We start from the raw sequence: 21,117 nt of genomic DNA, 5'->3' as shown, positions 1-21,117 counted from the left end.
TTTGTTCATCATATTCATTCATGTCGCAGCGTCTTTCCACCAAAAAAAACTCGTGTATTCATCTATGCAATCACAAAAGACATAACCAGCCCCGCCACAAACGTAGCCATCCCCGCTTTCCTACCCCACTCCACATCCGCCGCCGCATTCTCATTGTTCACAGACTCAGGCGGCACACGACTGCCCTCCCTCACATGATCAGGCGCAATACAGACGACCTTTGTCACGCCGCCCATAGATGCTTCTTCAGACACGGCAGCAACAAGAACCGGGACAGGCCTCGTAATGTATTCGTCGTACCAAGTGAAGTTGTCAACATTGGTATCGTAATCCCAGGGTTCTTGTGTGGGGCCAACACCGAAGAGCCCACGCGTGCTGAAGCCAGCTGGTACGTCGATGCCAGGGGGAGCGGCGTTGCAAGTAGTGTTTGTGAGATTTGCTGTGCGGGCTAGATGATGTGTTAGCAGGTCCAAACTAGATGTGATGTGTTCGTGGATAGGTTGGTGGAGAGAATGAAATGCTGCACTTACTCGTGCTAATCCCTCCCCAGAACCCTTTACCACAAGCTTCGTCTACTTCATCTTTGTCAAGCGACAAGCCGGGGCATTGATAGCCGTTTTTTGAGCTGTCGATGAGTTGAAGAATGTTAACAGGAAACGCGTATTCCTTCTCCAATAAGTCCTGGCATTTCTGGGATATTACGCCGTCACAGCCATTCTGGCCGCCGCCTTGCCGGTGGTTGTCTAGTGCATCAAACATATATACACATGCTTGAGTTGTGGTGTTTTCGGGGGCGCTAATGTATGCGTATGTCCACGGGTCGAAGACGCGGTTATCGGTGCTGTTGCGAGGATTGTTGCGGGATTCGCCGAATGTGAGAGAGACGTAGAGGTCGATTGCGTCTCCGACAGAGACATTCCATGTACCTGTGCCATTTACAGGCTGCTCGTAAGAAGGCGTACGGCCGCCCGGGTTGCAGTTAACGGGTTCTGTGGTATTTGTGGTGTTTTGTGCGGCGGAGGTGCTTATGAGGGATGCAGCGAGGAGGACATTTCCGAGCCGAGATGATTGTGGTGCCATGTTGAAGGAGTTTGTATAAGTCGTTTAATGCTAGAGGTGTCACGTTCGAGGGCTTTGGAGACCACGATGATGGTGTTGACTGTGTACCTGTAACGCGCGCATCAAATAATTTTGTACGCCCTCAGGCCTACCATATCAGACCGGTGGTACAGTTGACATTCATCGCCTCGCCGACTTGACGTCAGTTGCGATGGCCCCGTTCCATTCGTTTTACAAGACACGCGATGGGACGCCTAGCCAAGTATCGTGCTTGTGCCGATTTATCCATCCTACTATGACGCTAAGCATGGGATTTCAACATGTCCGGCTATCATTGGAAGTAGCCGCACGGATCCGGTTGGACGCAAGGCTGACTTGCTTAGACGAACTTAAGGCCATGGCCGTGTTGGGAAAGATGGGATCTTGCCAAAGTGCGATGTGTGGCATTGACATGCGCCAAGCTGGCTGTGACGGCTTAGCGATACCCACCAGGCACGCCTTAAATTCTTAAATAAAGAACGCCGATCTTTACAACTTCGTCATTCTGCACATACTGCGGATTGAGCCGTCGCGACAGCAGGTGACCTTGTGGTGTTGCTGTAGTTCTCGGCGACCAGCATCCCAATAACGAGTACTTTTGACGTGTATGTTAAATTGCGGTAGAAAGCATTGTCGAAGAGAGCGAAGCCAGCTAATGCAGCAACATCATTAGTCGTGGAGCACTAGAGAAGGATATGAGTATGAGTATACTTCTCACCGCAGGGTAAGAACGATCCAGAGCTTGTGCGACGCCCTGGTAAAATGGCTTGATGACAAGGCGTCGTTTAAAGCGGCCGGAAATACCCTATTACGCTTGCGAACATGCAACAAGTGTGCGGAATAAGAGAATTGACGCGCATGCGTCGTAATCACAATTAGAGCATGTATGGTGCTGAGAAATCTGGATTCAAGTTAGGGGAGAGAAGACGGTAGAGGCTGGGGATTAAAGAGGGGTGTTGAAATTCGCGAATCGGGGGTTACGGATCAGCGAGATGCGGGGAGTACTATCCGTGCGCAGCCAACGAGCCAGTACAGTCAACGAGCCACCCCACCAAACTGCCGCATCGTGAACCCACCCACCTTTGACGCGTCGTAACTCCACAACTATAGATCTGATTCAAGAAGCGGTTAAATATATTAAATCGCGTAAGGCTAGAGATAAATTCTCGTACCGCTAAGTTGCAAAAACATTTAGAGTTAATTGAACAACGCTGTCGCGACGGCACAAAGGCGCACAACCGTCTAAAGCTAAATAAGCTGCCTAAGACTGCCGAAATCTTAACCTATAACAAGAGCATGAACTTGTGCTATACATAGAACGTTGTACTTGCTAAGGGCTTCCTCCTACGCGTGAAATAATACAAAATTTCGCGGCGACAATAGTTAAAAATAAGGTTTCTACAGCCTAGGTTTCCTGCTTTCTGCATCGCTATACCGACGAGCTTACTATTAAATAGAGTACTAGGATTAATCGCAAACGTCACAACGCTAATTTAGAAGAAAGATACAGTCTATACTTTAACTTGTTGCATTTAAAAATGCAAGAGTACAACGTTAACGCGCACAATACCTATAATATAGATAAGAAGGGCTTTTTTATTAGCATTACAAACCGCATAAAGCGCGTCTTTTCTAAAGCACTGTAGGCGTTAGGAGAGATTAAGGCGGCGATACAGGATAGCAACAGAGAATAGGTAACGCTGCTAGCTTGCGTATACTGTAGTGGAGTATTCAGTTGTTCTCCATCAGAACAGGTGCTCGATGCAAATTAGTTGTATTGTTGCTATGTATAGCTATTGTTGGTTGTTAAGTAAGTGTTGTGTGTGTTGTTGTCTGAAAGCCTATTGTCACAAGACGCTACGAGCACGTGGTTTAAGAGCTTGCTAGAAGCGTTAACTGTAGCTACGTACGATATCTAGTGTAATACAAGACGTTGCGTAAGGAAACAGAACTAGCATGTACAGGCGGTGAAAAGTTATTAACGAGGGGCCGTGCGCGTAGCGCTTAGCTTAGCTAGCCAATTAGCAGAATCCGGGTGCTTGGCAGAGCACCCAGATTCTGTAGCGCGTTTGGTGTCAAGGGAACTACGGTAGTTACCGTGACACCTATCGGCCTTTAACTTTTCCTCCTACCTTCGCTCGGATCTTTCCGCGCCGATTATCCTTCAGCCCGCTACTATTCCTATGTTCCTCCACCACATTTCCTCCCCCATTCAAGAAGAAGGCCCCATCTTCTTCTCGCGCTCTGCTGACTTCAACCCCCTCTTCAGCGCTCTCTGTCCCCATTCTCCAGCTAGCTGATCTTCTATCCTCCTCACTGCCAACTCTTCTACTCTTCGCAAGCTTCCTCATCTTACTCAGGTTTCCTTTGTACACTCCCGACTCTCTTTCAGGCCTCCTCTGTGATCTGCGTGACTCAGCATCCCGCTACATTCTTACTTGATGTCTGCTATCTCTATAGCAGTCCTCCTGCTCTTTGGTACTATCATCATAAATGCATTGCGCAGCCACTCCACCGCCTTCTCATAATGCCCCGCTGTCAACTAGACCCTAAGTTCAGATAGATAGTTGCGCGGTTGCTGCCTGAAGAGTTTTCAGCACCATGCAAACGGTGATAAACACAACAGCAACAACATCTCTCTCTCCCTTTCTCCTCTACCTCTATCACCACTTTTTGACCTGCTCTTTGCGTCTGTCTTACTTCTTGCCAACGCCTTTGACTGCCTCTTTCTCGCTAACATCGCCTCATCTTCACTATGACTGCTTTTACCGCACTCAACAGCCCTAAAGGCCGCGCCCGCGATAATGAGCGTAAATCTCACCTTGCCGCCGCACCCAACATCAAGCCAGTGTCAATTTCACCTTCCGTCTCGCTCAAGTCTTCTCCCACCAAGTCGCAACACAGCCCTACCGCGCCTGAAAGTCCGCCGTCCAATGCAATTGGCAGACTCGCCGACTTGCTCTCCCGCTCACCTCGCCCTCACTCCTCTGCGCCCGCGCCGCCAAGCGCTATATCCACTCAGACTGCCGCAGTCACTGAGCCGCTTGCTGAGTCCGTGCCTGACGACGGTGATGTCGAGATGTCGAACTCCAGTTCAGCTTCACCAACTGGTGTCCGTCACCCGTCTGAGGCCCCTTCAGAAACCGTTCCGCCCGCTTCGCGCATATTACAAGATACTGAGACGACGGCTGAAGATGAGCTGATTGCCTCTCAAATGCTCGACGATGATGAGCGCGCTGAGCTGGATGAAACCGGCTCAGTTGCTCAGACATCTGAGAGCATCCCTCAGTCCATCGCTGAGTCTGAGAATGAGGGTGCTGTCGAGCATGAGTACGCTGACTCTCTGCTTGATGCCTATGATGAGGTCTGGCCTGATGCCGGCAAAGCCAAACCCATCTCCCCCACTAAACATGTGGTCCCCGGCGGGCTTGGGCGCATTAGTATCCCTCTCTACTAGTATCCTACTGGTAATTCCGGTGTTCCTCACATTATTTCTTATCGTGAGTGCTATCTTTTTTCCTTCTGCTTAGCTGAACATCCTTCTAACATCCTTCTTTTTGCAGTGCGACGATTTCAGGATGAAGTGATTACTATCGACTTCCTCGGGCGTCTGCAGCACTACCTCTAGACTCTTCGCCTGTCTGGGGAGGGTCTAGGTCCTTCACTTGTCGTTCTTGCTCAAGATCTCAGGCTTGCCTACACTTCCCGCCGTACTAACTTCTATATTAACACAAATTCCAACGTTAACCTTGAGGATGGCTTTCTGACTGTTGGCGAGTACTTTCGCCTAAGTAGCAACATGGCGCGGGGCATCATAACTTCTGATGTCGAGGCGCTGCTGCTGAGCGTCTCCTATGGCATGGTTGCCGTGGACATAATAAACCATCATAGTGAGGGTTCGGCGTGCGGTCGTTGCCAATCTGAGCGCTATTACAAGGCTCATACGCAGTGCGCTATCGTCTACATCGACAGCTTGCTATACAAGGGCGGCTGTTGTCTGAACTGCCTTCGTTCATCCGCTATAGATTCCTGTTCCTTTCGCCGTATGTTCCTGATTGCCTTTTAGACATCTAAATTTCTTTTGCTAACTGTAATTTTTCCCTAGGTGTCCCTTCTAAGCGTCGTTCTGTTGTCCGTAGCGGCCCCTCTAAACCCTTAAGCCCGCCGAACGTCCTAGGTAGTCCTTCCTCCCGCCTCACTCGCTCTCGCGCCGGGTTATCGCTTGTTCCTGCTACTAAGCCGCCCTATGCACAGTCGTCCGTTGCTTAGACACCCGAGAAGGCTGTCAACAAGTTCGGGAAGCATTTAGTTAAAGTTAACAAGGGTTTGCCTAGCGATTTCAGGCCTGAGTTCTCCGCTGGCAATATAGTTCGCGATTCTAATGATGCTGGCGAGGTGTCTGAAGAACATTCGTCCCAGGTTGGTGATGAAGATGATGAGCAGGATACTCTTATCTCTGCCCCTTCCACGCCTGCCCCGCCTCCTCGTCTTCCTCCCCGCCGCTCCTCTCTCAAGTCTTCCCAGCTAAAGACTCCATCTCCGCGCAAGAAGGTGGCGATCCAAGAACCTGTTGTCTCCCCGCCAACCGCTCCTAGGTCTAGCGGGCCCTCATCTCGTACTCGTTCACGCTCCGCTACTGTTGAGCCCTCTGCTGTTCCTTCCACCCCCAGCAAGAAGGCTACTCCGCGCAAGAAGGCTTCTGTCCCTAGCAAGTCTCCTGTTTCGCGCAAGAAGGCTGCCCCTCCCGCTGTCGTTGCTTCTTCTGCTTCTGGGGCTGATAGTCCTTCGTCTGCTGTTGTTGAGGATTCCGCTAGTAGTGATGCTGTTGCTCCTGAGGGTTCTGTTGTTGAGAATCTTGTTGTCCCTGACAATGAAGTTGCTAATGTTGAGCCCGCCGCTGAAGCTGCTCGTTCTTCTTCCTTGCTTCGCTCACTTTCTAATTACTTTAGCTTCCTTTCGGGTTAGGGTTCTAACGGCTTTTTAGATGTAATTTTAGTAGTTTTGTAGTTGCCTTAGCTTGAATTCTACTGTTCTTCTTGAGTTCTCTCTCTTCTACTTGCCTAATCTTTTTATTCTATTCTTGTCTTATTCCTAACTCTTTCCCCTCCCCTTAAAGAAAGAAGGTCCCCTCTTCTTGTAGTGTTATGAAAGTCTTTTAGGACTTTTTAGGTTCGTTCTCTTAGTATTCTTGTCGTCTTTTTATAGATTCTCTAAGTCTTTCTATCTCTTTTGTGTTTGTCTTTCGCTAATTCTCTAGCTGTACTCTAGATTCTTTCTCTAGGTCTTGCCCAGCTTCTGAGATATTCTTTATTGCTTCTTCTTCTATTAGGAGATCTTCCTCTGCTTCTTAATTCCCTTCCCCCCGATCCTCTAGTCCTTCTATCTAGCTTTCTATCCTCTTTCTTCAATTATCTGGATTCCTCTCGTTAGTACTCTGCTTCTACTCCATAACTTCTCGCATCATTACAAGATATTCCCTAGCTCTTCCTCTGCCTTCTTAACTCATTCTTACTTATTCCTAGCCTTCTACTCTAGCTCTCTTTCTGCTCTATTAATATTATTCTAGCTACTTAAGAATATATAATGTCGATCCAAGCGTGCCGGGACGCCTGGTGTAACGGGACGCCTTCTCTTCTGGACCCTCGGGTTGTTCCTAGTGTTCTTGAATACAAACAATTGCAACGCACATCTATTCTAAAGCTCTCCTTCTCCTCGTACATCAGTCTCCGACAACAAAAAGTACGTTGTTGGCTATGCTGGCGCCTGTTTTGTTTACGCTGTCGACTACCTCTCCTCTAACATCCCCCTGTCTATTCGCGACAATACGCATCTACGAAGAGCTCGGTGGGCTTCAGAGCAAGCCAAGATAACAAAGAACAAGACTGCATGTTCAAGAGGTTAATTCAAGGTGGAGAATGCGCATCCCGGCAGTTTCGCCGCACAAACAGCAAGATCGTCAAAAGGCGTGTAGCCGGCCGTGCGTCTTTAGCAGCTCTTGGTACGCGGCAGCTTGCAGTAGCGTGCTGAGATATCTGCGCTCTGTGGCTGAGGGATGTGGCTCTGAGCGTTTTGCCTTAGGTAGCTCTTATTCCGATTTTACCGGCAGCTGTTCGTCCAGTCGTGCAACAAGACAACATCTTTAGTCTACACGACCTACATCGCTGCGCAACCTGCCTTGTTAGCATGAGTGTCGCGAGACGCTATGATGGCAATCTAGGTAGGACTGCTTACCCGCTGGCACCCTGCTCATGTGCGTAGCAGCTCAATGTACGTTCACATAGCGAATGCTGTGCAGCGCAGGATGCTCGATGTGCCCAGCGTCCGCTCAGCCTAGTCGCATGCACTGCCTCAACAATCAGCCTTCGCAACCGCCCAGTGCATGCTTCCTCTGCCTGCTTCGCTCTGTCGCGACTATGCCTCTCTACTCTCTACATCATTAAACTCGTTCGCGTCTCGCCTTTCCCAGGATAAGCCGAAACTGCAAACGCTATGCGGCTTCTCCACTTTGACGCGCTGGGGAGGCTCGTCTTGACAGATTTCAGCGGCAAGACGACCCCGCCCTATGCCATTCTGTCGCACAGATGGAGCGACTCCGAGATCCTCATCGAAGACATATCGAACGGGGCCTACAAGGAGAAGGAAGAAGGCTATCGAAAGCTCCGGTTTTGCGCTGAACAGGCGGCGCATGACGAGCTGCAGTACTTCTGGATCGACACATGCTGCATCGACAGATGGGACCTTCGCGAGCGGTCGAAAGCGATCAACTCGATGTTTCAATGGTACAAGGATGCGACACGATGCTATGTCTTCTTGTCAGACGTCTCGGTGTCGACTGCAACAGAGCCAGTCCAGCGCAGCGACTGGGAGGCGTCATTCCGTGCAAGCGCATGGTTCACTCGGGGGTGGACGCTCCAAGAGCTCATCGCGCCAGTGTCAGTCGAGTTCTTCTCACGTGACGGACAGCGAATAGGCGACAAAACGTCTCTTAGCCACTTAGTACACGAGATCACCAGCATTCCGCTTACCGCATTACGCAACTGTCCCTTGAACCAATTTACTATATCTGAGCGAGCGCGGTGGGTCGAGAATCGCGAAACAACGGAGGAAGAAGACACTGTATACTGCTTGCTTGGAATCCTCGGTATCTTTATGCCTACTACCTATGGCGAGGGAAGAGACAGAGCATTAAGAAGGCTGCAGGCTGAAGTAGATGCAGCCAGTAGCGCACCATCCATCATTCCATTCTCCCAGAACGATCGTTTCGTAGGTCGAGAGTCGCAGCTCGCCGAACTGGAAGCAAAGCTCTTCAGCAATAAGCAATCCACCACCACCTTAGCGATAGTCGGACCTGGGGGAGCAGGCAAGTCGCAGCTCGCGCTCGAGATTGCACATAGAACGAGGCAAAACAATAAGAACTGTTCGGTCTTCTGGATCGACGCAAGCGATAAAAACAGTTTCCACCAGTCGTATGCAAGTATAGCCCAGAAGCTCAGCATTCCGGGGTGGGACGATGATCAGGCAGACACAAAACAGGCCGTAAAACGATGTCTAGCAGAGCATAGTGCGAAACAGTGTTTGTTGGTTTTCGACAACGTAGAGGACACTACTCTGAGATCCAGCGGGCCATCCACAGCAGAAGCTACAGATTTGATCGACTACCTGCCCCAGTCTAAGCTATGTTCCGTTATCTTCACAACAACAAATAGCAATACAGCTAAGAAGATAGCTCTAAAAGATGTTATAGGACTCCAGGAGCTAACACCTGACACGGCTCAAAGGATGCTGGAAAACCACTTGGAAACTCCGTTTCCGAGCAGTGAGCAGCAGGAGGCGAAGCTGTTGTTAAAAGATCTATTACATCTTCCTCTAGCAGTTGTTCAGTCAGCGGCCTATATTAATGCTAGAAGCTTAACGCTGCGAAAATACCGATCACAACTAAACAAGCACGAAGAACCTGCTCTCCAGCGTAGCAGCGGCTCACCCGGGGGCAAGCTGCAGAGTTATGGTATAAAAGATCCTGTAGCTACTACACTGTTCATCTCCATGGACCAGGTTCTTCATGATAATGCGCTTGCAGCAGATTATCTGTTCCTTGTCGCATGTGTTGATCGAAAAGATATTCCACATGATCTTCTGGAGGCGTCCTCGCCCAGGGCAAGGGAGGATGCGATTAAGGTCCTTAGTAGGTATGCACTAGTAACCAGGCGGCCTGCCGAGTCCGCACTCGATCTTCACCGACTAGTGCATCGTGCTCTACGGCAGTGGCTCGAAAGGCAGGGGTGGCTAGGCCGGTGGACTCAGCATGCTATTACACAGCTACTCAGGATGTTTCCAGACCATGGTCACGGTAGTAGAAGTAAGTGGAGACGATTACTTCCACATGCCATGTACGCTCTGTCTTATGGTCCCGATGAAGGAGGGGGTAGTAACAGATTAACTCTGGTATGGAAATGTGCCATGACGTTATATAGTGACGGACGGTACAATGAGGCAGAAGGACTGTTTGTACAAGTAATGGAGACAAGAAAGAATGTGCTGGGCGGCGAGCATCCTGATACGCTGACCAGCATGGCCAACCTAGCATCGACGTACTCGAACCAAGGGCGGTGGAAGGAGGCCGAAGAGCTAGACTTGCAAGTGCTGGAGACAAGAAGGAGAGAGCTTGGCGACGAGCATCCCGACACGCTGAACAGCATTACCAACCTAGCATTAACGTACTCGAACCAAGGGCGGTGGAAGGAGGCCGAAGAGCTAGGCGTGCAAGTGACGGAGACAACAAAGAGAGTGCTTGGCGACGAGCATCCCGACACGCTGACTAGCATGGCCAACCTAGCATCGACGTACTGGAACCAAGGGCGGTGGAAGGAGGCCGAAGACCTGGAGGTGCAAGTGATAACGGCAAGAAGGAGAGAGCTTGGCGACGAGCATCCCGACACGCTGACCAGCATGGCCAACCTAGCATCGACGTATATGAACCAGAAGCGGTGGAAGGAGGCAGAAGAACTGGAGGTGGAAGTAATGGAGACAAGAAAGAGAGTGCTCGGCGACGAGCATCCTGACACGCTGACCAGCATGGCCAACCTAGCATTAACGTACTGGAAGCAAGGGCAGTGGAAGGAGGCCGAAGAGTTAGAGGTGCAAGTAATGGAGACAAGAAAGAGAGAGCTTGGCGACGAGCACCCAGACACGCTGACTAGCATGGCCAACCTAGCTTCGACGTATAGGAAACAAGGGCAGTGGAAGGAGGCTGAAGAGCTAGACTTGCAAGTGCTGGAGACAAGAAAGAGGGTGCTTAGCGACGAGCATCCTGATATGCTGACTAGCATGGCCAACCTAGCTTCGACGTACTGGAAGCAAGGGCGGTGGAAGGAGGCCGAAGACCTAGACGTGCAAGTGCTGGAGACAAAAAGGAGAGAGCTTGGCGACGAGCATCCTGACACGCTAACTAGTATGGCCAACCTAGCGTTAACATACTCAAACCAAGGGCGGTGGAAGGAGGCAGAAGAGCTGTTTGTACAAGTAATAGGGACAATAAAGAAGCAAGGGCGGTGGAAGGAAGCTGAAGACCTGGAGGTGCAAGTGATGAAGGCAAGAAAGAGAGAGCTTGGCGATGAGCATCCCGACACGCTGACCAGCATGGCCAATCTAGCATCGACGTACTCAAACCAAGGGCGGTGGAAGGAGGCCGAAGAGCTAGACGTGCAAGTGATGGAGACAAGAAGGAGAGAGCTTGGCGACGAGCATCCTGACACGCTGACTAGCATGGCCAACCTAGCGTTAACATACTGGAACCAAGAGCGGTGGAAGGAGGCCGAAGAGTTAGAGGTGCAAGTGATGGAGACAAGAAAGAGAGAGCTTGGCGACGAGCACCCAGACACGCTGACTAGCATGGCCAACCTAGCATCGACGTACTGGAACCAAGGGCGGTGGAAGGAGGCCGAAGAGCTAGACTTGCAAGTGCTGGAGACAAGAAGGAGAGAGCTTGGCGACGAGCATCCTGACACGCTGACCAGCATAGCCAACCTAGCTTCGACGTACTGGAAGCAAGGGCGGTGGAAGGAGACCGAAGACCTAGACGTGCAAGTGCTGGAGACAAAAAGGAGAGAGCTTGGCGATGAGCATCCTGACACGCTGACCAGCATAGTCAACCTAGCTTTGACGTACTCAAACCAAGGGCGGTGGAAGGAGGCCGAAGACCTAGACGTGCAAGTGCTGGAGAGAAAAAGGAGAGAGCTTGGCGATGAGCATCCTGACACGCTGACTAGCATGGCCAAGCTAGCATCAACGTATATGAACCAAGAGCGGTGGAAGGAGGCTAAAGAGCTGTTTGTACAAGTAATAGGGACAATAAAGAAGCAAGGGCGGTGGAAGGAAGCTGAAGACCTGGAGGTGCAAGTGATGAAGGCAAGAAAGAGTGTGCTCGGCGACGAGCATCCTGACACGCTGACCAGCATGGCCAACCTAGCGTTAACATACTCAAACCAAGGGCGGTGGAAGGAGGCAGAAGAGTTAGAGGTAGAAGTGATAGAGGCAAGAAAGAGAGTGCTCGGCGACGAGCATCCCGACACGCTGACCAGCATGGCCAACCTAGCTTTGACGTACTCAAACCAAGGGCGGTGGAAGGAGGCTAAAGAGCTGTTTGAGCAAGTGATGGAGGCAAGAAAGAGTGTGCTCGGCGACAAGCATCCTGACACGCTGACCAGCATGGCCAACCTAGCTTTGACGTACTCAAACCAAGGGCGGTGGAAGGAGGCTAAAGAGCTGTTTGAGCAAGTGATGGAGGCAAGAAAGAGTGTGCTCGGCGACAAGCATCCTGACACGCTGACCAGCATGGCCAACCTAGCGTTAACATACTCAAACCAAGGGCGGTGGAAGGAGGCTAAAGAGCTGTTTGAGCAAGTAATGGAGGCAAGAAAGAGAGTGCTTGGCGACGAGCACCCAGACACGCTGACTAGCATGGCCAATCTAGCATCAACGTACTCAAACCAAGGGCGGTGGAAGGAGGCCAAAGAGCTAGAGGTGCAAGTGATGGAGACAAAAAGGAGAGAGCTTGGCGACGAGCATCCCGACACGCTAAACAGCATGGCCAACCTAGCGTTAACATACTCAAACCAAGGGCGGTGGAAGGAGGCAGAAGAGTTAGAGGTAGAAGTGATAGAGGCAAGAAAGAGAGAGCTTGGCGACGAGCATCCTGACACGCTGACTAGCATGGCTAAGCTAGCATCAACGTATATAAACCAAGAGCGGTGGAAGGAGGCCAAAGAGCTGGAGGTGCAAGTAATAGGGACAATAAAGAAGCAAGGGCGGTGGAAGGAAGCTGAAGACCTGGAGGTGCAAGTGATAAAGGCAAGAAAGAGTGTGCTTGGCGATGAGCATCCTGACACGCTAACCAGCATGGCTAACCTAGCGTCGACGTATATGAAACGAGGGCGGTGGGAGGAGGCCGAAGAGCTAAAGTTGCAAGTGATGAAGGCAAGGAAGAGGTCTTTGATCTGATAGGAACATGCTTCTAGCTGCCCAGGCAGGTTCCTGTCAATCGACACCCTTATATATGGTCGTCGCTAGATATAAGGAATAACTGGCGAGCAGGGGGCAGTAACACAGGCCGATGACGTTGCCTCAGCGATTTATGTAGAGTATAGAAGAGCACCATCACAGAGCTACTTCGTGTGTTCTCGGACGATGATCATAGTAACAGAAGCAAGGTGAAGACGACTGCCTCTACATGTCCAATACGCACTGTTGCATAGTTCGGCAGATGATAACAATGCAAAACTATCTTGCATCGAAGTGTATGATGACTCTATATAGTGACGGACGGTACCGGGAAGCCGAACAGCTGGACGTGCAAGTGATGGGGACTCGCAAGACGAAGCTGGGAGCGGACCATCCCGACACGCTGAACAGCATACACAATCTCGCCTTCACGCTGCAGTCACAAGCATGTCACGCGGAGGCTCTTGCACTAATAGAAAAATGCTTCCAATCGCGCCAGCAGGTCCTTGGCGAGCAACATCCCGACCCACTGTCGTCGTTTGACACGCTAAGTGGCTGGCGAGCGGAGTGCAGTAACAGAAACTCGTGACGTGGCCACTCTGTCTAATGTAGATTTAAAACCCAGATGCTATTGGTCAAATAAGGCAATTGTGGCTTCTAAAGGTATTTGATGATGTAGCGATAGCGTGTATCACGAGGACATTTCGCGAAGAAACTTAATTCGATTACTACAGCGAATCTACGCAAGGCGATAATAGATCTGTGCTAGGTGCGGGTATAAAGCATTTTGTCTGCAACGCGCATATGCACGACTGCACCAACAGCTGCCTGCAAAGTCGGGAATAAGAGCTTCCTGGGGCAGAGTGCTCAAAGCTGCAGTTCTCAGCCACAGCGCGCGGGGGCGGCACACAGATACCTGAGCACGCTACCGCACGCTACTGCATGCCAAGTACTACTAATCGCGCATATCCTGTGCGATGCGTTTTCACGAATTTGCCGTCTGCGCGGAGAAATTGCTGGGATGTATCCATGCTACCCTAAATCGATCTTTTGAGGTTGCGATCTTAATCTTTGCTATCTTGGCTTCTATCCCAGCCTACCGAGCTTTTCGCAGATATGTATAGTCTCGAATGAACAGGGGAGTGATAGAGGAGAGTCGGGGACAGCGTTAACAGAACGAGCGACAGCACGGTCAACGGCGCGCTTTTCAGCGTCGGAGATCGATATACTAGGAGAAAAAGAGCTACAGAGTAGATGCATATTGCACTTTTTTGTATTTGAGAACACTAGGAACAACCCGAGGGTCCAGAAGAGAAAGCGTCCCGTTACACCAGGCGTCCCGGCACGCGTAGATCGACATTACATCCTTTCCTCTTAATTTTTTACTCTACTCTTGTCTAAGCGGCCTTTAGCATTGCCTTGCACATATAACAATATCTCTCTTCTCTATCTTTGTCCTCCTCTTCTTGTCTTCCTACATCTATTCTGCATCTTTACATACTTTTAATTATTACATGCTTATTGCAGTAATATTACTAGAAAAGTAGGCTTGTTGCTATAGTTACGATAGGCCTTTAGGCAGCAGTAACTTGCGTTTGCGCCTACACACAATAGCAAATTTTAACTTAATATTATCTCTACTTCCTCTCTCTTCTATTCTCGCTCCTTATCTACACTTTTGTTGTAGCTCTTTTAACTTGTCTGTGTTATTGCTCTTTGTTTTTGCTTTTTACTACTCTACTGCATCTTCTCTTACTATGCCGCCTTGCTAGCCTTGCTTATCTAAGCCTCTCTCTAAAGCGGATAAAGTTCGCGCAAGCTAGCAGGCGGTCGCTGATGAAGACATAGACTCTATAGGCAATGGCTTCAACCTTCCTATTCCGCGGCCTGAAGGCCCTTTGTTCGACGAAGCTTTTAGTCTTCTATTTTCCTCTCGTCCTCGCCACGTCTTCACCTCCCTGCGCGGCCTAAGGCCTACTCAAGCCGGTGCCATTACTAAGCAGCCTGCCGAATCTACGCCTGACGACGGCGATGTTGATATGGCTGATGCAGGCTCTGTTTCGCTAACTGATGTCCTCCCGCAGTCCGAGACGCCTTCAGCAACTGCTTCGCACGCTCGCTTATCGCCTTCCATGTCCGCCGCCGATTCCTTCCCTTCTACCGCCTCGTCTTCCCGCGCTTCGCCAATACCACAAGATACTGAGATGACAGCTGAAGATGAGCTGATTGCCTTTCAGATGCTCGACGATGATAAGCGCGCTGAGCTGGATGAAACCGGCTCAGTTGCTTAGATATCTGAGAGTGTCCCTCAGTCCGTTGCTGAGTCTAAGGCTGAGCCTGAGGATGGTAATGCTGTTGTTAATAAGAGTACTCGCCCTCGCTATGTGCCCGGGCTAGATAGTGACATTAAGACGCTTCTATAGGTAGCTCCTAAGAGGGAGAGTGTTATGAGTGTATTAACTAAGATGAGTAAGTTGTTATCCTCTTTGCTAGTCTGAACATCCTTCTGACATCCTACTTTTTCTAGTTGTTGACAGTCGCTATGACGAGATTACTCTTGACTGGCTAGAGCGTCTGCGCGGTGCCATCGAGGATCTTTGCTACTATAGTTTAGTCTCTAGTCCTGTGCTTGTCCGCTGCGCTCTAGGAACCTTCAACAAGACTAGCCTATCCGATCGCATACTTCATCCGCCTGTAGACGTGTCTGATGACTAATTGACCGTCGAAGAGTTCTTTAGCCTGCGCAATAACCGTAACCGCAACATCTTTAAGCCTCGTGTCGCTGCGCTTATCTATTATTACCTTGATGGCACGGTTACTCTCGGCGTTGATTCCGCAGAGGCTGATAAATTTGATGTCAGTGTCGGCTTTATGTGTGGGAATTGCGCCCGCGGCCTCCCCCGGCCATTCAAGAGTTGCCGCCTTGCTGTTATTAACGGTCTGTTGTTCCTGCGCGGCACCTGTACGAACTGCTACGCTATAGGCTATGAGGCGACCTGTTCTTGCACTAGTAAGTTGCTGATCCCCGCTTAGACATCCGGTTTTCTTCTTTAGACATCTTCTAATCAGCTTCTGCCCTAGGGGAGTCTAAGATGTATAGATCTATTAAGCCACCCGCTACCTCCGCGCCCGCGCCTACTATTATTCCTCCTTTTGTCGTCCCTCCCCGTTCTCGCGCCGCTTGTCCTTCAGCTCTAGTACTGAACCCTCTAAATGCGCTGAAGTCCTATTATAAGGACAGTATCGCTTGGGGTACACTAGAGCCTAAGGAGATAGAGTCTGGTGATACTAAATTCAATCCCACGAAGAAGTTCCAGCGTCCTTATACTAGCGATCTAAAGCAAGGCTTAACTAAGGCTAATAAGCGTGAACTTCTTAAGCTTCTTAAGGATACTAAGAAGGAGATTATAGAAGCTCCTGAGAAGTCGCCTAAGAAGTTGCCTAAGAAGTCTCTTAAGAAGTCTCCTAAGACTCCTTCGCTGTGCAAGAAGGCTACGCTTTACAAGAAACAGACTTCGTCGCCGCGCGAGAAGGCCGCGCCTGCTGAACATCCTGTCTCGCCTGTGACCTTTAGCCGGTCTGACCGTCCTTCAGCTCGTGTCCCTTCGCCTCCTCGCACTAGTCACCTGTCCTATATTCCGCCTGCCGCCGCTAATAAGGCTCTAGGACTAAACAACTAGGATAGATCTAAGTCTGAGGAGTATTAGCTAGGCGCTGATAACGATAAGACTGAAGATAAGCCTTCCCTATCTAAGAAGCCTCGTCTCGACCGTTAGGAATGCGTCTGTGTTGTGAGCGCCGTAGTTGCTGCTTGTAGTCCTGATGTAGTTGTGTTAGTTTCTTCTTCTCTTCCTAGTGCTTTTAAATAGCCTTTCTAGGATCCTTCTATAGTTCTTTAGGTAGATTTAATACTTGTTTTTTCTAGATTTACTACTTCTTGTAGTTGTATTCGTGACGTCTAATCTCCTATCCTACAAATATTTTCCCTCTCTTTTAGATCTATTTTGACTTTTTTCTATTCTCTTATAGGGAACTTCTAATAGTCTTTTAAGTTGAACTTAGGCTATCTTGTTAGAACTACAGCTACTATTCTTTAGGTCTTCTTTGCCACTTTGTGAAGGTCTTCTTATTCTTCTAGGTTAATTAAAGAGTCCTTTGCAGCCTGCTCTACTCGCGCACTTCTCCTACTCAGCTTCTTTGCTGCTAATTCTAGTATATCCTGTCTGTACGCTAGGTAATCATCCCCTTCGCTTTCTAAGTGTTCCTTAGCTACTTTAGCTTCTCCTCTCTGCGACTAAGATTTAGGCGGTCTTAGTTAGTTCTTAATCTCTTCTAATTCTACTACTGTTCGCTAATAAAAAGCCTTTAGTCTATTCCTAGGCGTGTGCTAGCAGAATGTTGTGCTATTAAGATCTTCTAATTAGTACTATCCTTTCTCGTAAGTACTCTAGATTCTAAAAAGGCCTTTCTACTTTAAGAGAAACTTTGTAAGAACTAATTAGTTATTATTATAAAATAAGTCCCTTAGTAGCACTAGGTCTCTAACTAATAGCTTCTTAGGTTGCAATACTTTTGCATTGTTAAAGTACTCCTTATTCTCGTAGCGTAGTTAGACTGTCTAGTCTATTGCCTCCCTAAACCTCTTATCTCTTTAGTTAAACTAACGCGCTCTTATAGCTAGAAGTGTTAGGGTATTTCTAACTTCGCTCTATAGCAATGTTTGCTAGGTAGAGATAGAAAGTTTAATAAGTAGCACATGCTGCTAACTACATACTAGAAACGCTAGCGTCTTATTCGTTAATCTCTTAATTGTAGTGCAATCTGCCTATAGCACGTTGTGTAGATTGTCGACTTAGTTGCCCTAAAGCTTTTTTAGTGCAGCAACTATTAGCGCATATCCTCTCTTAATAAGTCCCTATCCTTAAGGATAGTAGGCGCTTAAGATAACTTTGTTAATTCCTTACTCCTTCTATAGGTCCTCTACAAGTTCTTTGTTCTCTAGACCTCTGTTAGTTAACATTTTAAGCAGTATTCCTTATCTGCAGCAGATGTCGTGCAATAAAAACTTCTAAACGCTCTTTAAATCGTTCTTTACTAGTGCTTTTGCCTTAACTTATTAAGATACATAGTCCCTTGCTACTACTAAGAACTGTTTGCTGTTTTAGCTAGGTGGTATATACACAACGTTAACTGTAATCTACCTAAAGAGTATATTAGGTAGCTTAGTTAGCTATAGGCTCTCTTGCACTGTTGCTAACGCGTGCGATTAGCACTCTAGGCATAATTAGACGTACTTCTTAACTTGCTTATACTGTCCTTTCTAGTAGTATCGCGTCTAGGCCTTCTGCTAAGTTCTTTCTCTACCTCTGTAGCTAGACTTGTTATAGAGAGATCTTATAATCTTATGTTGTTGTTTAAGGTTATTAACAACTCTTTGTAGTAGCCTGCCTCCTAAAGGAATTATAAACAAGTGCTGTTCCTAAACAGTTATTAGAAGAGCCTTTTTCTTAAACTTTTGTAGTTCTGCTGTAGTAAGGCCTTCTAGTCTTCTTCTAAACAACAGCTAGGCTGCAATAGCTTGTAATTAATCGCTATATTTAGGTTCTAATAGCCTATCGTTAAAGGATAAGTCCGCCTTGCACACACTGTATATTATAGCAGGAGTTTCCTTTGTTACTAGTTAAAGGGCGTTTAGGTGCGCGTCTATAAAGTCCTCTACATCTTCTTTAGGCTCTGTAGGCGGTTCCTATCCCTCTAGTTCTAGGCGTCTTAATAACGCGTTAGCTACTATATTCTTCTTCCTAGCTACATAGACTATATTAAAATCTTATATATTAAGTAATGCTAACTACTTTGTAATTAGGGCTCCTAGTAGATTAGTAGCACTGCGCTGTAACTAAGCAATAAGAGTCTTTGCGTTAGTTTCTACAATAAACCGCACTCTATAGATGTATAACTAGAACTTCTTTAACGCAAGAAGTAAGGCCTTACATTTATGCTTGCTTAAGTCCTAGTTGCGCTTAGTAGTAGACTAGACTCTGCTTTTGAACTTTATTAGGTGCTAATAGCTATTTAGACTAACTTGCATAATAACTGCTCTCTATCCTTTCTTGCTACTGTCACATGCTAGTATTATTTGTTGCAGTAGCTTGCTGTAATTGATAGAGACTAACGCAGGTGGGGATGTAAGAGCATGTTTAAGGTGCTCTATCGCTTGCTTCTCTACATTAGTCTATTTAAACAGCGCATTCTTGCGCAATAGCTTAAATAGGGGAGCTGCAATAATAGCAAATCTAAGGACCTATACGCGATAGTAGACGCATATGCTGATAAACATTTAGACGTCTTTAGCGTTCTTACAATCTAGCTAGTTAATAATCTTGTCGATCTTCTTCTTATCGGGGTGGCGGCTGTGCTCATCTATACAGTACCCTACTACTACTATAGATAGATAGCAGAAGTCAGATTTGTGACCTGAGATAGTTGCACCCGCACGCTTAATATCGGCTAGCACTTTGTCAATGTTTGAAAGGTGTTCAGCTACGAATTAGCGGATGCCTAGCTTAATTTCTTTGTCGTCGTACCTGTCCTTGGGCCCTTTTATGCACACGTCGTCTAGGTATAGCATACAGCGGTCTAGTATGTGTTCTCGACATATCTTAGTCATTACCCAGACAAATTCTGCAACTGAATTCGTCGTACCTATTAGGAGGGTACATTAGCGTACAAGACCCAGCGGGGTAGAGAACGCTGTTATGTCTCTAGAGTCCTTGTGCAACTCTACTTAGTCGTAGCTAGAGAAGAAGTTAAGTAAGCTTATGATAGCGCATCCCGCGAACTCTTCCGAAAACTTATCGAGATTGAGAGGCGGGTTCGCATCGCGGATAGTGACTCTATTAAGCTTCTAGGCGTTGTTAATTAGGCGATAGCCTTTGTCTTTCTTTGCAACAAGAAACTACAAGTTGCGATATTAGCTTTTACAAAGTTCTAACGTCCCTTGGTTAATGCGATCCTAGATTATGTTGATAACTACCTAGCAGAGCTTCCTTAGCACAGGGAATTGGTCTGCTCTCTATGCCTAATAGAGTACCGTGTTAATAACGACTAGCGGGATTACGTCTCTGCTAACTCTCCCGGATTCTCTGAAGTCCTATGCTAGGGCGGCTTCTCGTCTGTACAGCATCTCTAACAGCATTTCCTTCTCCTTAGGACAGAGGTCTGGTGATATCTTTATTTCCGATATGCGTTTAGAAGTCATTCTGGTCCCTCTAAGGAATGTCGCATATCTAGGTTCGAAGTACTGTTTGAAAGCTGCTGAATCGCTGTCCGCGTTAGGTCGCTGCTTCTCTGCCGCCCTCTCCTTCCAGTTAAGCCGTCCTTCGATTTCTCTAGTCGGCTGCCCTAAGTCATCAACTAGTTCGATCTTAACTCCCTTGCGCTTGTGTGCGCCGTTGACCTAAAAGTCGTTCGGTAAGATAGCGTCTTCGGGCCGATTTAGTGGAGCTGGGGCTACTGTTATAACCTCAATCAGCAATTGCTTGCCTTAATTGACACTAGTCAGGCTACATTGCCAAAACGTGTTTTCTGTATCCTTCGTAGTGTCTTCTGTGCGGGCAGCTTGTTTAATTTCTTGCATAACATAGTCTGATAGCCATTCACAGCTGTCTATAGCTATAACACATAGCCCCTCTTCATCTCTTATAATAATGCTACTATCAGCACCCTTGCCTATTGAATTACTGTTCTCCTATGAGATGTACTCTCCTCTCTTCCTCCTCTGTTTAGGCTTCCTCGGCTTCCACTCGCTGACCGGCTTTATCCCTAGCTGATCGTCCTTCAGTTCTTCTTCCCTTGCTTCCCCCACCTCGATCGACCCCACCGCACTGAACGCCGCACTTCCTGCCAGCCCTTCAGTCAGATACTAGAGTGTAGCACTAGCCACTACACTCCTACTCCTTTTCCCGACATAGGTCCAGCGTAGAGGTTAGGCTTTGATAGCCTGTTACTTCTAGCGCATGCGAATCAGGTGTTGTACTGTCCGTCTACACTAAAGATGCGGCAGTACGTGAGCCTATTCGTCGCGTATTCAATACGCGCCCGAGCGTCTGTCAGAAAAGGATTGCCCAAGATAATTAGGTTGGTGCAGGATTCGACAACGAAGAAGTTGGTACGGACTTCGACCTGTCCTATAACAATAGAGACTCCCTATACGATGCCCACAAAGCTTGCAGTGCTGCCATTAGCTGTAACCATCCGAGCGGCCTTCATACTGCCAGGTAGCGATGTGATAGGCAACATGGCTTTTTCCGCCGCCTCTCTCTTAATTGTGTTGAGCTCTGCACCCGAGTTAAGGAGTGCTAGGAAGGAGTTACCCTAGATATCAACGGGTACCTTTAGGCAGTCCCTGCGGAGATGTTTAATTCCTATAGCTCTGTCGTAAGGCTTTTGATTGTCCTTTAGGTGGCTGTAATCATCTTCCTCTAGCTCTTTATAGTCATTTCCTAGATCTGCGACTACGTGTTG

General features: G+C 48.2%; 6 protein-coding genes across 6 annotated transcripts; 5 read left to right on the top strand and 1 right to left on the bottom strand.

The window, feature by feature from the left end:
• Positions 1–62: 62 nt before the first annotated feature.
• On the bottom strand, positions 63–1,080 carry AA0111_g11381 (hypothetical protein; the record flags this gene model as incomplete). Its single annotated transcript, XM_028645240.1, has 2 exons — positions 63–448; positions 531–1,080. 2 exons carry the CDS (start codon positions 1,078–1,080, stop codon positions 63–65), a joined length of 936 nt encoding a protein of 311 aa, XP_028501014.1.
• A 2,773-nt stretch (positions 1,081–3,853) lies between these two features.
• Positions 3,854–4,555, top strand: AA0111_g11380 (hypothetical protein; the record flags this gene model as incomplete). The annotated part of the gene is made up of 1 exon (XM_028645239.1): positions 3,854–4,555. The coding sequence occupies one exon, from the start codon at positions 3,854–3,856 to the stop codon at positions 4,553–4,555; it is 702 nt and encodes a 233-aa protein (XP_028501013.1).
• Positions 4,556–4,897: 342 nt separating this feature from the next.
• On the top strand, positions 4,898–6,063 carry AA0111_g11379 (hypothetical protein; the record flags this gene model as incomplete). Its single annotated transcript, XM_028645237.1, has 2 exons — positions 4,898–4,988; positions 5,414–6,063. 2 exons carry the CDS (start codon positions 4,898–4,900, stop codon positions 6,061–6,063), a joined length of 741 nt encoding a protein of 246 aa, XP_028500988.1.
• A 1,524-nt stretch (positions 6,064–7,587) lies between these two features.
• AA0111_g11378 (hypothetical protein) lies at positions 7,588–12,594 on the top strand (the record flags this gene model as incomplete). Its single annotated transcript, XM_028645236.1, has 1 exon — positions 7,588–12,594. One exon carries the CDS (start codon positions 7,588–7,590, stop codon positions 12,592–12,594), a length of 5,007 nt encoding a protein of 1,668 aa, XP_028500989.1.
• Positions 12,595–14,726: 2,132 nt separating this feature from the next.
• On the top strand, positions 14,727–14,885 carry AA0111_g11377 (hypothetical protein; the record flags this gene model as incomplete). The annotated part of the gene is made up of 1 exon (XM_028645235.1): positions 14,727–14,885. One exon carries the CDS (start codon positions 14,727–14,729, stop codon positions 14,883–14,885), a length of 159 nt encoding a protein of 52 aa, XP_028500985.1.
• Positions 14,886–15,686: 801 nt separating this feature from the next.
• Positions 15,687–16,274, top strand: AA0111_g11376 (hypothetical protein; the record flags this gene model as incomplete). Its single annotated transcript, XM_028645234.1, has 1 exon — positions 15,687–16,274. The coding sequence occupies one exon, from the start codon at positions 15,687–15,689 to the stop codon at positions 16,272–16,274; it is 588 nt and encodes a 195-aa protein (XP_028500986.1).
• Between the last annotated feature and the right edge of the window lie 4,843 nt (positions 16,275–21,117).

This window comes from Alternaria arborescens (assembly GCF_004154835.1).
Source record: "Alternaria arborescens strain FERA 675 chromosome Unknown contig_49, whole genome shotgun sequence".
NCBI classification, from domain to species: domain Eukaryota; kingdom Fungi; phylum Ascomycota; class Dothideomycetes; order Pleosporales; family Pleosporaceae; genus Alternaria; species Alternaria arborescens.
The sequence above is the reverse complement of the archived record's forward strand: the minus strand, read 5'-3'. Positions and strand labels throughout refer to the sequence as shown.